Source organism: Malus sylvestris, chromosome 10 (genome assembly GCF_916048215.2).
Source record: "Malus sylvestris chromosome 10, drMalSylv7.2, whole genome shotgun sequence".
Classification (NCBI taxonomy): Eukaryota; Viridiplantae; Streptophyta; class Magnoliopsida; order Rosales; family Rosaceae; genus Malus; species Malus sylvestris.
This window is the reverse complement of record NC_062269.1, coordinates 10,460,609-10,478,697: the sequence shown is the minus strand read 5'-3', so window position 1 is coordinate 10,478,697 and position 18,089 is coordinate 10,460,609. Positions and strand designations below refer to the sequence as shown.

Sequence of the window (18,089 nt, the reverse complement as noted above, 5' to 3'; positions counted from 1 at the left end):
TCTTGCAGGACAGATTCACATTTCACCAGCCACTGGAAGTACTATAATTCAAGTTCCTTATAATGGTCCTCCAAAGGCATATCCATCTGCTCCACCAAGTTCATACCCTCAATCATATACACCATATTCTATTTCATTTTATCCACCTCCTTATGGTTATGGGTTTATAGGAAACAATGCTGGTCCAAGACCTAAGTTTGGGTCACAGCCTTTCAATGGTGGCTGTAATTACAAGGGGAACAACTTTAGATCAAGTACTGGTTTCAAAGGTAAGAATTATAACTCTGGAAGATCATCTAGCTTTCAATCTGGGAATTCAAGGCGAAATAAATCAAAAGTGTGGTCTGGTAATACTGAAACTGGATCAATAGTGGTGATTGAATGCTAAATTTGTAATAAATGAGGTCACACAGCTGTGAACTACTTTAGAAGGAACATAAACAATTCATCTTTTGGATTTGTAATGGAATGCCAGATTTGTGGGAAAATAGGACATTCAGCTTTGGAGTGTTATCATAGAGGCAACTATGCCTATCAAGGACAGCCACTACCACAGTCATTCAATGTTATGGCAACACAGCAATCAACTGAATTTATTCCACATGATGCCTGTATTCTTGATTCTGGCACACCACGTCACATCACTGCAGATGTTAATTCTAAGTCATACTCTTTCCAATCTTAGTGATACATCTTCTTTGCTTCATATCCTAGATTCATCACAACTACAGGTAATCCTCCCATTTTCTCCAAGTACTACAATCATTGATCAATCTAATGCTCAAGATAATTGCATTCATACTAGATTATAGACATAAGTTATATCAAGGAGAGATTATTCTTCTTTCTTAGCAACTTTACCTGAGTTATGATCCTTGCACTTTGACAATTGTGTGGAATATGATATGGGAATCAATACATGTGGTTTTTCCTTCTTGGCTGATATAAGTGAAGTTGAGGAACCAAAACATTTCAAGGCTGCATCCAGAATAGTTCAAAGGCAACAGTCAATGCAAGAGGAATATGATGCATTACAAGCTCAAGGAACATGGAAATTAGTTCCTCCTCCATCCAATAGAAGTGTAATAGAGAGTAAGTGGGTATATAAATTCAAAAGAAAACCAGATGGTAGTTGGTCAAGGTATAAATGAAGGCTAGTGGCACAAGGCTTTAGTTAACAAGAAGGTTTAGACTACTCTGAGACTTTTAGTCATGTGGTTAGGCATACAACAGTGAGGATTATTCTTACTTTGGCAGCTCAATTTAACTGGGACTTGTGACAATTGGACATTAAAAATGCATTTCTTCTAGAGGAAAGGGTGTATATAAAGCAACCAAATGGTTTTGTAGGTCCATATCATCCAAATCATGTTTGTAGACTTATCAAATCCTTATATGGCCTAAAACAAGCGCCAAGGGCATGGAATTCAAAGTTTACAAGTTTTCTCCCAACACTTGGTTTTAAAGCTGCATTATCAGACTCCAATATATTTGTGAAGAGTGATGGTGCAGATGTTATTCCACTTTTGTTATATGTAGATAACATCATTCTAACTGGTTGAAGTACATCAAAGATTCAATATGTAATCACAGATCTTGCTTCAGTATTTGACCTTAAAGATATGGGAAAATTAACATATTTTTTTGGGTTGCAAATTCAGTATCAACCTGATGGTTCATTATTAGACAATCAATCTAAGTATGCAAATGAGTTGTTGAAGAAAGCAGGAATGGAGACATGTAAACAAATATCTACTCCTTCCAAACCTCATTCCTAGTTACTTGTTGCTAAATGTACTCCCCTAGTTGATCCAACTCAGTATCGAAGTCTTGTAGATGCACTTCAGTACTTAACCTTCGTAAGACCTGATATTGTACACTCAGTTAATGTAGTGTGTCAGTATATGACATCACCAACATATTTACATATGCATTTGGTGAAAAGAATCATGAGATATTTGCAGAGAACAACATAATGTGGTTTGAAGTATACTAAGTTAGCTGATTTCAATATTGAAGCTTATTCAAATTCTGATTGGGCATCACACATTAATACAAGGAGATCCATTATTGGTTTTGTTGTATATTTGGGTTCTAATCCAGTGTCATGGCAATCCAAGAAACAATCTACATTCTCACGGAGCTCAACAGAGGCGGAATACAAGGCTCTTGCGCACTGTGGAGCTAATGTATATTGGATTTGATCTCTACTCAAAGATATTCATCAGTTTATTGCTATACCACCAAAATTGCATTGTGATAACTTGTCTGCTCTAGCATTGTGCTCTAATCTAGTATTCCATTCCAAAATTAAACATCTCGACACTGATTTCCACTTTGTCAGAGAGAAAGTTCAAAAGGGAGATCTTGTAGTTCAGTATATACCTACAGAGGAACAGGTTGCAAATGTGTTCACTAAGGGACTTCACAGTCCAACATTTGTCAAACATTGTAATAACTTGAATTTGGGAGTAGTGCATTCTTCATTGCAGAAATCAGTGCCTTCTTCATTACAAAAATTCTCAATTCATAATTCCACTTCAGTTCAAGACTCAAGTTCAACATCTAATCAAACTCAGCTTCACACCTCGCTTTGTTTGAGGAGGGAGTAATAACCAATGATATGTGGAAGTGACATGTGGTATGATCTTGTGTATCAAGGTTGTTATAAAGTAGTTAAGGTAGGTATAAGGATTGAGTTGGTTAAGAAGGATAAAAGTGTAATTGTGTGAGTTAGTTAGAAGGGTATTCATGTAATTGTGGATTATGAGTGGTTTCCATATATAGCCATTTAGTTCTTACAATTGTAAGTAAGCTTTGTGTAATGATACATTCCTATCGAAAATATTGCTACATTCATCTCTCTCTCTCTTCTGCATTTCTCTTTCTTCTTGCTCTCTAAAGCTTGATTTCTTAGTTTGTTAAAGTTGTTCATATACTAAATTTGAACCATGCATGATATCGTACACGTTTAACTTAACCACCTATTATCAACAGACTTTAGATATGGAGTTATATTTTAAAAGCCACCGGTGCAGATACCACCGATTATCGATGGACTTTGGATGTTGAGTTAAAAAACATCGGTGGCATACTTCCCTATTAAAATAACTTTTACTTGTCTTTCTAGTCTTAATGTGCATTACTGCTAATTTTCTACTAACGTGCAATACTTTAATTTTCTACTAAAGAAGAATTTCTAGCATAATTTAATAATTCTAAAATGTTTGAAGTTACTTTTTATCTCTAATTGGAAATTATATAACTTCAAGTGTAGAATATTGTTCTGACCAATAGGACTACTCTTGAAAACCTTCTTAGTTTGTATCGAGCTAACTTACATAAAAAATTATGAATATTATAATCTACCTATTATGTTTTATCAATGTAAATAATAATAACAAAAATGTACCTAATCAATCAATGGGTTGTTTCCCTTTTCCACATTTATTGTAGGAATAAAAATGTAAATTAAGACAAAAAAAAATAAAAAATGAAATTATTCCTAGTAAACCCTGATGCATTTTGAATTTAGATCCAAGCTAGCAACTCGTAGGGGTAAAACAATTTTGTTGTATAACGAAAATAAGAAACTTTATCATGTATGTTATCATTGTTTTAAAATATATATATTTATAACTGATCATATTCGGAATTAGTTGAAAAATAAAAATGAGAAAAACAAAGAAAATCATATCAACTTTCTGCTAGCTAGTTTGTCTTATAGATGGCAGATATGGAAACAGATGAGGGGAGGGAGAAGAGGGGGGCAATACAACAAGGTGGGTGGGATCAATAAATCCCACATTCAAACTCTCACGTGTTAGACTACGTGATCAGTTATTAATTGAGACTTGAGGTCCACAACATTTCAAGGAAAGACCAGAGACCATCCGACTCGAAGGGATGAAACAATTTTTGTTTTTCTAATAGCTAATTTTGGATTGCCAATATCTTTTAATGTGGACGTATGTCGTTAGAATAGATTAGGAGACAGCTAGGAGGACATGGTCAATGAGGGACAACAATTTGAACTTCCTTAAGCCAGTTTTTTACCGAAGAATTAAAAGTGCAAATCAAAAATAGCAAATAGGAGAAATATTTGCAAAAAAAAATAGAAGTTGGGTGGAGAAATCTTCCTCATTTGTCGGAGGAACATTTGTTTCCTCGAATTATTATCATACCACTTGTTTTCCTCTCCCTCTGAGAATCCTCCCCGGTTGCATGCCCTCTCCTTTAGGTACAATCTCCTTCTCTATCTCTTTGTCTCTCTCACACACAACCCTATGCACGTAGCTAATTAACTAGGTACACCATGCAAACAACAACGTAATTACGTGCATGCATGCATGCATTGAATAACTTTTTTTTTATTTGATTGAATAACTTAGTAGGTTCTGTATTATTCTTTACATATGGCATGCATGCATGATCCGAACATTTTTTTCTGTTGCATTGGATTGTTTTGTTTTTCAAATCGTGACTAAATTTTGTTTGCTTCTTTATACCTTTGACTAATGTTAGAAATAGGGGTCATCAACAGGCTCACCTAACAAAGGAGTGGGGGTTTCTCCGGCACAAACCCACGGTAATATTGATCGAAAACTCCTCCCAAAATGGGGTCCTCTGACGATCAGAACTCGTCATCAGATTCTCCATCGTCTGACTCTTCATCGTCTTCATCGCCAACTCCCCCATCATCGTCATCGTCGTCGTCATCATCGACATCGTCATCATCCCCCTCTCCACCATCATCAGATTCAGGTAATTCGGATTCAGGTTCAGGTTCAAGTTCATCACCCCCACCATCTCCTCCAAAGGACTCATCATCTTCAGGTGACTCATCCTCCTCAGGTGACTCATCGCCATCAAACGGCTCGTCAAACAGCTCGCCGCCACCGTCCAATAATTCAAACAACTCGTCGCCTCCCTCCGACAACAATTCGTCCAACAATTCAAACAACAACAATTCGGGTAACTCATCATCTTCCAATAGCTCAAACAACTCGGATAACTCAACGGATAATTCATCGTCTTCCAACAACTCGAAAAACTCGCCTCCTTCCAACAACAACTCGAACAATTCCAACGACAACTCCAGCAATTCCAACAATTCCAACAACAATTCAAATGGAAACTCAAGCGGCAATTCCAACTCAAACGGCAACTCAAATGACTCAGACAACAAAAATAACAACTCAAACAGCTCAGACAACAAAAATAACAACAACTCAAACAGCTCAGACAACAAAAATAACAACAACAACAACAACAACTCAAAGAACAACAACTCGAACAATAACTCCAATTCCCATAAATCCCCCCCACAAAACTCCAACTCCCAAAAATCTCCCTCTTCCCAGAACAATGGAGGGCAAAATGACTCTCAGTCTCCACCCAAATCATCTCAAGGGAATTGGTCACCGAAATCGTCTGAGAATTGGTCACCCCCAGCACTTGGATCATCAAGCAAGTCACATCGCTCATCATCGTCGGACAATGATGGATCGCCGCCAACTTCGCACTCAGGAAGCTCTATGCCTATAATCGTAGGAGTTGTAGCTGTAGCAGGGGTGTTGTTGCTTGTCTTTATTTTGCTTTTCTTGGCTTGCTCTAAGAGAAGGAAGAAGAGACAGACTGCTTCCCACCTCATGGAGAACCCTGATCCATATCGTCCAAATGGTAATTCTCCAAAGTCTTTTTGTTTTCCTAGCACTTGTACAACTTTTGATTTGCTTTATGGTTTAATTAACATTTATGGAACTTTTAAATGGATTGAATTCTAGATAACAGATTTACTTAAATCATATTTTGTAAACTATATGATGTGGCAATTTAGATTTTTTTTTCTTTAAATCACTAAAGAAATATTCTAAAAATCAACTGCCACATCAAGTAGTATACAAAATATGGTCTAAAAATATGGTCTCCATAGTAATTTTATAACAGTATATACAAAGTAATGCTGGGAGACCACATTATTATACCACATTAGTGCATCCACATTTCATATGGCAAGTGAAACATAAAATCAGCATCCAATAAGATATAATCATTAATTGACGTGATATGTATACATTACTTGCCATATAAAATAGTACAAAATTATGGTAAAAAAATATGATCTCCTTAAAAAATTGCATATATATATGTGTGTGTACTAATATTTATGTAATAATATGGGTACTGTGCATGGGCAGGAAGTGGTGAATATTGGCAAGGTGGACCTAAAAGCTCCGAGCACGTTCTTAATATGCCTCCTTCTGGCCGTGCTCCCAATGGAGGTTGGACTATGACATCCGGTGGAGCACCCCCCATGATGAGTGGCGATATGAGCTCGTCCAACTTCTCCGGTCCACATGGTCCCCCTCTGCCACCTCCACACCCTAATGTGGCATTCGGGTTCAACAAGAGCACCTTCACCTATGAAGAGTTGGCGGCTGCAACCTCAGGGTTTGCGCAAGCCAAGCTAATAGGCCAAGGTGGCTTTGGGTACGTGCACAAAGGGGTGTTGCCAAATGGAAAGGAAATTGCCGTTAAGAGCCTCAAAGCGGGTAGCGGACAAGGTGACCGTGAATTTGCAGCCGAGGTTGAGATCATTAGCCGTGTTCATCATCGCCACCTTGTGTCGCTTGTTGGGTACTGCCTTGCAGGAGAGCGAAAGCTGTTGGTGTATGAATTTATTGCTAATAACAACCTCGAGTTCCACCTTCACAGTATGCATTCTAGTTAACTCTACGTCATCAATACCTTATATACTAACTATATCATCTATCGACTTGTTAGATCTCAACTGATGTGATAATACTTCACTGTTCATCATTTGACAGGCGCGGATCGGCCACCCTTGGAATGGGCCAACAGGGTCAAAATCGCGTTGGGATCGGCTAAAGGGCTTGCTTACTTGCATGAAGACTGTAAGTAGTTCGTGAAATTACTACAACTATGTATATTCCTTTGATCCATTGCTCTCTTATACCTTAGTTCTCATACCGTATTTGGATTCTTTCAGGTCACCCAAAGATTATCCACCGTGACATTAAAGCTGCAAATATTCTGATTGACTATAGTTTCGAAGCTAAGGTATGTAACCCAAATTTGTTAATGAAATCTAGGAATAGCTTAACATATTAAAAGATGACTAATGTTTTTATTTGCTAATTTATATGCATGATATGTTCAGGTGGCAGATTTTGGACTAGCAAAGCTAAACCAGGAAAATGTCACCCATGTATCAACTCGTGTCATGGGAACATTTGGGTAAGGAACTTTTCTCATCAGCTCCTTAATTTAACTTGCAAGATATATAAAACTTTAAGTTACAAACTAACCACAGAATATGAATTTAATATTATGGCAAACTGATGATGCAGGTACTTGGCTCCTGAGTACGCATCGAGTGGTAAGCTGACCGAGAAGTCTGACGTCTTCTCTTTTGGTATTATGCTCCTGGAGCTCATCACTGGACGCCGCCCTGTGGACTTGTCTGGGGAATACGAGGAAGATACCTTAGTAGACTGGGTTCGAACTCTCCCTCCCTAATGAATTAACTTGCAATTACACATGAATTATGTTCTCTTGACAGACTGAATCAAATGTTAAGTTATTAGACTGTCAATATCCAGTATCGATTTGATGAATTCGTATTTTTACTTGTGGTAGTGTGGATATCTCAATTGTTTATATACAACAAGTTTAATATGATGATGAGTTACGTATTCTCTGCATTATGCATGAACAACAACAGGCAAGGCCTCTCTGCATGAAAGCAATAGATACTGGGGACTATTCTGAATTGTTGGATCGACGACTAGAGAACAATTACAACCAGGAACAGGTAGCACGCATGGTGGCTTGTGCGGCTGCGAGTGTTCGACACTCTGCGAAGAAGCGTCCGAAAATGAGCCAGGTAAGGACCACTCCTATGTAGAAATGAGACCCGCTCCTGCCATTTTTGTTGCTGATATTGTGCATAATGTACAACCTTTTAAATATATCTAAAGCGATATTTGAAATTTTACGCAGATTGTTCGTGCATTGGAAGGCGACGTCTCAATGGAAGACTTGCACGAGGGGATTAAAGGACAATTGGGGTCGTCTGGCTCTCCTAGTATGGCTTCCTCCGAGTTTGAAGCTGATTCGTATAACGCGAAAATGAAAGGGCTTAGGAAGCCGGCGTTGATGGACAGCACAGATTATCCAAGCAGCGAGTACGGTGCTACAAGCGAGTATGGCCTCAATCCCTCTGCAACCTCTAGCAGTAATAACTTATAAGAGATGAATAACAAATTAAGGGATCAACCGGCCACACAGTCCAGTTTGAGCAAGCGATAGTACCTCAAACTTGGACGGGACTGTCCAAATAAAGAAAATGAGAACTGGTTATAAATCCTTTGGGAGTAATTAATAATTATAGAGCCTTAAAATTAATGACTCTTCATGTTAATTAGTGGTAACTAACGCACTAAGATGGATGATGATGCTATAGTTGTATGTATCGTGTCGAAAAAGTGGTAGGCATTAGTGTGTGTGTCACTCTTCGTTCCCTGCAGACGTTTTTGTATTCACCCTGCACCAGCAGAAGCTTAACAGATATACGTCTGATTGATTTCAGGTAGGTCGAAGATGGCGGTAGAAGCATAATTGCGACGTTGTGTTAGACAAGGGCACCATTGAAGGAGGAGTTGTGATTTCTTTCTTCTGTTTTTCTGTTTTTTTTCTTCTTTCTTTTGGAAATAGCTATGTGTGTTTGGATTTGCTACTGTTATGAAACAAACACATGCATTTGGAAGAATATTTGACCAGTACCTTATGTGTTTGTATTTTCTAACTTTAATATCTAATATTATTACTGTTGAAAATTGGTGAGATTTGAGAATAGATGGAAATTTTTGCTACAATAATTTACAATGTATTGGAACCAAACTGCAAAACCAACATGCCTGAGAGTAAACTGCAAACAGTAATATTGTCATCTGCAGTAGCATGCTGATATTTTTCGAAGGAATTGCCCACATATCCATGGTGACATGGGCATTTTAATCGCTGACAAAGAAAAAATTACGAAAGGAAAAATCCATCTTCCAAACCTAAAGAACTGACACACCCCGATTCAGAAATGTTCACTTGGACATCCGAATCGAGTTGTGTTGGTCGAGACCTCGAAGGTGACAAAGCCATACAGTGATGGTGATGTGTAAAGTGCTCCTAATTTAAACCCTAAAATAACTAATGCTAGAATGTGTATGTCAGCAGGGTTGAACCCTTATCACACAAGTGATGTCAGAGCATAAGTAAGTTGCAGTAGGAGTAAAGAACATTTATACCATACGAAGAAACTTCCTTCGTCTCAGCTTTTTCCAGAAATACTCGTCATCACTAGAGCTCTGCCACTAAACCCTGGAGGGCGAAAAAACAATGGTGACTAGGTTTATAAAAATAAAGTTTTGAAAACTTTTTCCAAAACATGTAACCCCATGTTGTAAATCATGTATATAGCATCCTAAAAATAATAATATAATACTAGTATATAGTAGTTACCCTTTAGCACGAGTGAGTCAAAGGATATAAGGTGCTGCTACAAAAAATATCTCATCATCAAATCTCAAATCACCATCAAATAAGAAAATCAATGCTCATTAACTAATGATGGCACACAAGTCATGTAGAAAGTAGCTACATGAACAGGTTGGGTGTTAAGGTTTACATTCTAGTATTACACCACATGAAGTTGAGCAAAACGCATCACATACATGTCTATCACCCTAAGGGATCTACCACAACCCTAAGAGGAATAAGCTAACACCTAACTTTGGATCCAAAGCGAATGTAAGTAGTGCAATGTGAGCATACACGTGGGCTTGTCCTATGCTCGGACTAGTACAATAAATAATAGACACTAATGCATATCACAATATAATGAGCAGATATGATGCAAGGATGTCATGTCACAGGTTTATGTTACAAATAATATTATAAACGTCAAGTGCATGCAAAGTTTACTTGTGATCAGAGAGGGTGGGACATTATTGTACTGTCACCGGTGAAGGTAGATTTAGGGCGGGATTTTTTCTAGTTTTCTTTTTTCTTTTTCTGTTTTTGTTTTTTCACATAGGGTCACGTTAGCATAAAATGATTTTTTAAATGCCACTTTGGCTGAAATGACTAAATTACCCTTTCACGCCAGAACATTTGACGGCCTTTTGACAAAATTGACAAAATCTCACCAAAGTGAAGGGAATATTGAGGTCCAAGGTGCGACATGGTGATATTATAGTTGGAAATTGCTATTCCCACACCCGTTTTTACTTTCCACATACCCGTGATAAAAATTTTGTCATTCATCTTCTTCAATTATCAGATCCGACGGTCGAAAATTAAGAGAGGTGTGTGAGAAGTAAAAATGTATGTGTGGATAGCACTATCAATTTTAATACCAGGGGAGAGCAAAATTAAGGTCGAGTTATAAGACCATCTCTAACCCATGGGATAAAGTTTTAAACCCCCCCCCCAAACCATCTCCAACCATTGGACTAAAATAAGCCCCGGGGAGAAAATATATATCTGGGCTAAATTTCCCCCATAATTTAAGTCTGACTTAAATTATTCTGAACTCACCAAACTGTCTTATTTCAAACCTTTTTTTGTTTGTTACTTATAATCTAACGGCTATGATCAAATGAGATCAAATATAATGGTAAAAAAAAAGATTTGACAGCAGAAAATTAAATCTAACATTTTTAAATTATTTAAGAAAATTATTTAAATCAAATTTAACTTTAAACTTTAAAATGCCTATGTATTTGTATGGTTTTTAATTACTTATCGAAATTTAAATATATTTAGATTAAAATGTTCATAAAAATAAATTAGGATAATCTACATATATTTTATTTTAAAAAAAATATATATTACACAAAAAAAAGGGCTAAAACCATTATTTAATAATCTCGCGCTAAAATTTTAAGTCATAAGGATTGGAGGAGACAAGCAGTTTCTAAATTATGGCTTAAAATTTTCGGGGTTAAATTTTTAAGCTTTGTCTCCAAGGATTAGAGATAGTCGAAGAGGCATTGCAAAGATACAAAGCCTAATTGCTATATAAAATTCAAACGTGTTTCAAAAAAATTCAAACGTGTTTCAAATAAAAGCAGTTCTAACAAAAGTGCTTATGACAGTGTTTAGTACGGATGTAATCACAAACGGGCACTTGATGGCTGTATACTATTTATTGATGATGCATCATAACTTTCAACTTTACAGTCACGATGGTTTAAGATTTGGGACAACAGATGCCAACAAAGGTAAAAAATTGCAAGGGAAGGAAGAAGAGGAAAACCATAGGAACCAAACAGTAATACAATTATCTTCTTTGCGATTCGGTGTCTCAAAATTCAGGTCTACCACAACAAATGTAATTGGAAAGAAAAACTACACTTGAATAAACAAGAAAAATTGGGTAACTGGTATATCAATCAAACGATATCTTGACACGATACGATTCCGACCAAATTATTACTAATTAAGCAGATGAGCAGCCAAACGCTCAATCGAAAATGCAAATTGACCTCTCGCAAGCCCCTCGACCTCAAACTAGTAATGTTCATTTCTTTCTACAAAATATTTTGATCTGTATGCAGCCGTATCCCCCGCCACTGCTCTCATTATAGAAAAGTGAAAAAGCTGTTGTTCAATGACAGCATTAACCAACTAGCCGCTGGCCACAATCTCATGAATGGCATCACTGACAGCTCCATCCTCCGATCTGACAGTAAGTTTCATCGCAACCTCCTTCGATGAACTGTCAATTCCAAATAACAACCGCACAAGAACCTTCACATTGCCTATGTACACACCGGACAATACGCATGTGTGTGACCTTGAGTTGCTGGCAACGACCTCTGTGCCCTGAGCCATGCACACAATATATGTTATCACTATAAAACGTTACCACTTCAAACTTCAAGCAGGAACAGAGTATAATGCATTGTTTAGTATCTACTGCAGATTTATAGAGGTATTGTATCAATTATGCATCTGCGTTGTTGAAGCGCAGCGATAAAAAGGCCTCAGACTTTTTAACATCCAGATCAACTGATTCCACAAGTACTTGCATAAAGACAAATCATAGACGTTTAATCTTAAAACAAAATTACCTCACAGGGCTGCATTCCAAGGAGGTTGATGACAGCATTAACAGCTTCAGTCAAGTTCTCCCTTGGCCCCAGGCCATATTCATCTACCCGCTCAAAATCAGCACCCATGCTATCCCAAGCATTCTTGAAATTGAAGACTGGAACCTTCAAAATGTAATCTGCAGCGACAACCTCAAGATCTTCCAGCTGGTATTCATCTTCCACACCATCTTCCTCTGCCTCACCGGTGGTTGGATCAACCTAGTGGCACACCCCCGGCTCATGAGAAAAGGGATTCAGACAAAGCTCAAAAGTTCTAAGGGTTGGCTTCTTAATATTGTATATTTATTATTTTCTTGCAGGATTTGATATCGTATATCATTGCGTATGTTCATAGGAAAAATCTGATTTAATGGTGCAGGTTATTACGAGTAAAGATCAACTATAAGCTTTGAACAGTATATCTGTGATGTGATGGTTGTAGATGACAAGAATTGCACATTATATAGAACGTGAAAAATCACATATAGCTTTCAATAGTTTTATTAGCTTAAAGCAGGCTGCACTCAAAATGACCAGTGCCAAATGATTAGTTAATTGTCAAGAAACTCGGTCTATAAACAGGGATAAAGGGAAGAACTTGATACCTCTTTAACAATGAACCTCAACAAGTTTGTAAATTTTCCAACTGCAGGGACACCTTCTGGCTTCTCAAATGCCAAAAAGGTTTGTCCAGGTGTATCATATGGAAGAGACCTGAGAGACCTGGATGCCACTTCAGAAAATTCCTCAGCTTCTGAAGCATCAACCACGACAATGACCTACAGGCAGAGAGTTGTAAGGAAATTCTGACGCCTAACTACAAAAGTAAAAGTGCTTTTTTAATATAAAAAAGGGCTTTACATCTTCCAGTAATTGTTCGGGAATGGTATTGGTGCAGTTGTACTGGAACACAACATGGCTATCAAAAATGTGCTTAACAACATTAACTGCATATTCAGTTTCTGGCTCTGTTAACTCCACAGGTGCTGAGGACTGACATGTGAAAAAAGTACGCAATTAATTCCCAAGACAAAAAACATGAGCTGTAACGTGCATTTAAGGTATGAGAAAATATTCACATTGCAGAACCTTGAATAGTTTCCCAAAGTTTGAAAACTCCGGAATAGAGGAAAGCAATGTCTCATAAGCAGCAACTGTGGATGCAGGGCCAGTTGGAAGAGCACCAAGACCAGTTGGCTTTTTACTTTGAGCTTTCTTCTCAGCAAGTGGCTGCGACTTAACCTCCTTGGGTACAGAATTAATGTCAAATGGTTCTTCCGAAGCCTCCTATAATCACATTAAAACAATCCTCAGAAGTCAAAACACAAGATAAGGACCTTAAGGGCACAAAAACAAAAAGCAAATGGAGGTTATGTTACTCACATAATTCTTCAAACTTGTCTCCAGATTGACAAGTGGGACATCCAGAGACCCAAAGAGGAAGTCCTTTACATCATTGTCAGTCTCAACAACTGAACCATCTCCTCCAAGCGTATTTAGATAGAGTGTTGCCCTATCACGAACCTGAGAGAGTACCAAAAAGAAATTCAGTATATAATATATACTGAAGCTAAAACAAAAAAAACATGAAAGAAATGGCACAGGAACACAGAAACTCAGAAGCAGATTTGTACAGAGCCAGATACCTCATTTTAGGTGAATGCTCATGCATGTTATATATAACCTAAATTTAAGGCCTTGAATATACATATAGGATACCTCATCATCACTGTCAAAGAGACATCGTCGCAGCAGAATAAACACTCGCGGCTGATACATAGAAAAAAATAATTATAGTTCATTGTCATCAGTAACCATAGACAAACATATCTTCTTTGTATAGAGGGGGAGGGGGATCAGATTAAGCCATAATTCATTGAAAAAGATGTTACCTTCAATGAATCAACCATAGCACCAAATTTTGCCAATGTACTAACTGCACTTGCGCGAACAGTGGCATTCTCAAGATGTACTCGATTATATATATACCTTATATACTTGCTTGGATCAGAGGTTTTTGGCCCTTCAATGCCCAAAAAGTGGAGTATCTAATAATAAAATATCTCAATCAGCCAAAAGAATATTAAGAGGAATAGATTCTTCACCAAGTTTATGATAGATAAATCCCACCTGTGTAGAAAGATAGGTGAATTCACAATCTTCGATGAACTCACAGAGATGAAGCAAGCCACTTTCTTTTGCATCAGGGATATCTCTAATGAGAATCACAATTGAATCAACAATTGCCTTTTTGTACTCAAATCCACCTTCTTCTCTGAGAATGTTGCTCAAAAAGTTCATCCTGTAGAAAACAAGAAGCAGTGACCATTACTTTGAAAACAACGAAGACAAATAAGAATATGTGCACTGAAAGATGAACAACATGAAACCAAACGTTCTCAAACAAAATTTTGAGTATGTGGTAGATCACTCACAGAGCTCTGAACTTCAAAGGAAATTTCAAACACAACGATCTTATGGCTTCCACAACAACAATTTTGAACTCGTCAGCGATATCTGACATGAAATTAGTTATCTGCTTCATCAAGCGATCCACACTTGATTCATTTCCTGTCTTCAGAAGTGTTGTGATTGCAAGGGTGGCAATGCTTCTGTTCTGGTCAGAAATCAAACTCTCCATATCAATGTTGCAGTTTGTGACAGGCACTGGATGTGTCATTGCCACCTGGAAGAAAGGTCAAAGTGATTATCAGGAATATCATTCACCGGGAAGCAAGAAAATAACTACAATCAAAATAATTTAGTCTAACAAGCCTTGTTTCACATGCAGAATAAAGAAACAGAACTAAAATCTACATACTATCAGTAATTGCCTCAGATTACCCTCAAACTCTTTTCATATAGGATTTCTCATCTATCTCAAAACTACAAAAGCAGAACTCAGGACAGCAGGTCACTTTATTATAATAAATTTCAAACACAATGTTTAGTAGAGTAAAAGGAGAAGAAGGATGCCTTATTCAAGGTGCGGACAGCAGCAAATCTTAGAACTGGTTTCGAAGAGCTTAGAAATAGCTGCAGAACAGTGATTGCTGGAGTAAGTTCTCTGGGGGTCACACCATGGAGCTCTGTAATTGCTCTAGCAGCCTCCAAAATCACCATCTCTGCTTTGTGGCGAAGACAAGCCTCAAGATAATCGTAAAAGGGACGGTCGCCCGCTTGTGCATTTCCAGACTCGCGGATAACCTATAGACAAATAATTTACTAAAATAAAGCATCAAAACACCAACGAAGCTAAAATAAAAGGTCCATAAGAATAAGCACCTGACTAGTATAACGAATCAAAAGGCACTGGGCCAATGGAGAGCGGACAGTCCCCCTCGTCAAGCTGGTAACCAACTTGCTAACAGCAAGACGGTCATTCTGTCGTATCTGCAACGTCAAAAGTACAAGATTATCAACACCTTTCAATTGTAAAAAGGATAATTTATAATTATTATAATGAAAATTGTTGAGTAGATGCAGAATCTTTCTTTGTATTCCACTTTAAAACTTAAAGAATGAAGGTTCACCTACAAGAATCACATTATATGGAATGAATGCTAAAAAAGGAAACAAGGGCCCATGATTGAGAATTAAAAGCTGAACCAGTCTGCAAAACAACAAATCACTGCACACCTAGCCCACTTGCTCACATCAACCAAACATTTGTCTATAAATGCAAGTAATTAGTTAAGAAATGATGTGGTAAATAACCATATGGAATGGATTTTGACTAAAAGCTTCCTCTATGTTTCAGGAAAGAAAAAATCTTGAATGTAAAGTCTGAAAACCAAACCAACTATGGCACATACCTGATGAAGTAAAGCCAGTGCATGAAACTGTACAAGGGCTGCTCTTGACTGGACAGCTTCCTGAACCTCATTACTCCATCTTTTGACAATCTCTGGGTTAGTCTGTCAAAAGAGAAAGATAAGGGTACAAAGCCAACAAATAAATAAAACCTGAGACTTATGTACAGCAGAAACAGTACCTGGAGCAGATGGATCCCACTGACTAGAGCTGCACTTGCAACCACTGGATTCTTATCAACAATGGCTTGTTTCAGATACCGCTCAATCTGGGTAAGAAGGGTTCCATCTGTAATCCGACAGAGGACACGGATGGCATTTGCCCGATACATGTCTGTTTTACTATTCATATCCTTCATCAGGGAGCTTGTCACAATAATAACCTTGTTATGAGAAAAATTTCAGAAGTCAGTCCCAATTTTTGAGCATGCAAATGTACGAAGGAAATTAAATGATACAAAGTCGAGTCACCTCATCTGCAGAGGGGGACAACTCTTTTATGATCAGATAAACCATTCTCCTCAATCCTATATCTCTCGATTGGAAAAGCTTGGTCACGGAAAAGAAAACTTCTGTAGCTTCAACCTAATGATTATACAAAGTAACAAGAATCAATTGATGGCCAAAGTATACAATAACAAAATGATGCAACTAGATCACTCAAATTGACAATAAGATATTGATCAATGTCAAGGGAGCAACAGAACCATTCGGTACAGAAGAAACCTGACCTTTGTAAAGGTTTCCCCCTGGTTCAGTAGATACAAAAGCTTTGTGATAACCTGAAAATTGACGACAATGCCAAACATACAAAATCAGTTTCTGCTGAGCAAATAAGTACACAGAAAAAAGGCAATTAGATGGATAATTTGGTGGTGCAAAGCAATAACCTGGGAGCATCTTCTAGCGTCGAGTTGAGGATCATTAAAAACCCTCGCTTCCTGAAGAACAGCACCCTTCTCAATCCCCAGAAACGGAGAGTACTCTGCAGAAAATCAACATTAAAACAATTACAACAAAAATCACACCATTAACATTTCTAATACCGCGAAACCCGGACCTAATTAAACGAGGCTACAAGATCCCTATCACTATCCCACTGGCATTAAATAAAGACAAACTGAGTAGATTTGCCACAATTTTACTAACCGCATTGCGACATAACCTCAACAAAACTTAGAAAATATCCAGATCAGGACAAATTGAAGCAGATCAACAATAATTAAACCCTAATTCACTCATATCCGATTCAAATGCCTCACAGTAGGTAAATCGAGAAACAAAACCGCTAAAACAAAGAGATCTGGGAACACGAATCGCCGATTGATGAGTCGCAACACAGAGAGCCGAAGTTGAACAAAATTGGGAGAAAAAACCAGATCGAATTGGAGAGCGAGAACAATTGAGAGGTCTGTGAATGAGGGGACATACCTTCGTCGTCGCGATCGTCGTCCTTCTTCACGAGAGGCTGAGCCATCGCAGAACGAAGTGAATCTCTGAGATGTGCAAAAACTGTAGGACTAAAACCTCCCTCCCTCTTCTCTCTGTGTGTTGTTCGTTGGTTCGCTTCGCGAGTGAGGTAGTTTGAAGGAGGAATAACAAGAGAAAAATGAGGGTTTCTTTCTAAAAACAACCGCACAGAGGGCTTCAGATCAGATGGTGAACTAGACGATGGAGTTCGGTTCCTCTGTGGCTGAGGATCTGGTGGTGGTGAAGTGTCTGCCCAATAGTAGTGCGCCACGTCTTGTGGCTCGTGGTTCTAGTAAGAGTTGAATTCCTAAGTTTCTCTTCCACTCAAAAGTAATAGTTAGGGCTGGTTTGGTATTGCTGTGCTTTGAAAAAAAACTGCTGTGAGAATAAGCAGCTGTGCTGTGAGAATAAGCGGCTGTGAAATAAATCAGCAGAGTGTTTGGTAAACTTTTTTGTAAAAGTGCTTTTGGAAAAAAAAAACAGTCTGATAGTGGATCTTTTCATTAAAGGAGCACTGTAATTCTATGTGCTTTGAAAAAAAACCAGTTTTCCAAAGCTACAAATTGCAGCTTCAGCTTTTTCCTTTGATTTCAGCTTATTCTCACAGCAGCTTCCAAAAGAAGCCATTTTT

The 18,089-nt window shown here is 37.8% G+C and overlaps 2 protein-coding genes across 3 annotated transcripts; one reads left to right on the top strand and one right to left on the bottom strand.

Moving 5' to 3' along the window:
* Positions 1-4,524: 4,524 nt before the first annotated feature.
* LOC126586385 (putative proline-rich receptor-like protein kinase PERK6) lies at positions 4,525-8,807 on the top strand. Of its 2 annotated transcripts, XM_050251225.1 has the most exons (10): positions 4,525-4,764; positions 4,855-5,682; positions 6,201-6,716; positions 6,831-6,917; positions 7,013-7,083; positions 7,184-7,260; positions 7,374-7,521; positions 7,748-7,909; positions 8,026-8,228; positions 8,615-8,807. In XM_050251225.1, the coding sequence occupies exons 1-10, from the start codon at positions 4,617-4,619 to the stop codon at positions 8,616-8,618; spliced, it is 2,244 nt and encodes a 747-aa protein (XP_050107182.1). In that variant the 5' UTR covers positions 4,525-4,616; the 3' UTR covers positions 8,619-8,807. The 2 variants fall into 2 exon arrangements, with proteins under 2 accessions (XP_050107182.1, XP_050107181.1); XM_050251224.1 differs by having other exon boundaries at positions 4,525-5,682.
* Positions 8,808-11,344: 2,537 nt separating this feature from the next.
* On the bottom strand, positions 11,345-17,645 carry LOC126586384 (coatomer subunit gamma). The gene is made up of 18 exons (XM_050251223.1): positions 17,420-17,645; positions 16,879-16,973; positions 16,720-16,770; positions 16,460-16,573; positions 16,171-16,371; positions 15,992-16,093; positions 15,462-15,569; positions 15,153-15,383; positions 14,612-14,862; positions 14,307-14,478; positions 14,069-14,224; positions 13,896-13,946; positions 13,560-13,700; positions 13,266-13,463; positions 13,038-13,169; positions 12,782-12,955; positions 12,156-12,395; positions 11,345-11,907 (listed from the first exon to the last, which is right to left on the bottom strand). Exons 1-18 carry the CDS (start codon positions 17,463-17,465, stop codon positions 11,710-11,712), a joined length of 2,661 nt encoding a protein of 886 aa, XP_050107180.1. The 5' UTR covers positions 17,466-17,645; the 3' UTR covers positions 11,345-11,709.
* Positions 17,646-18,089: the final 444 nt, after the last annotated feature.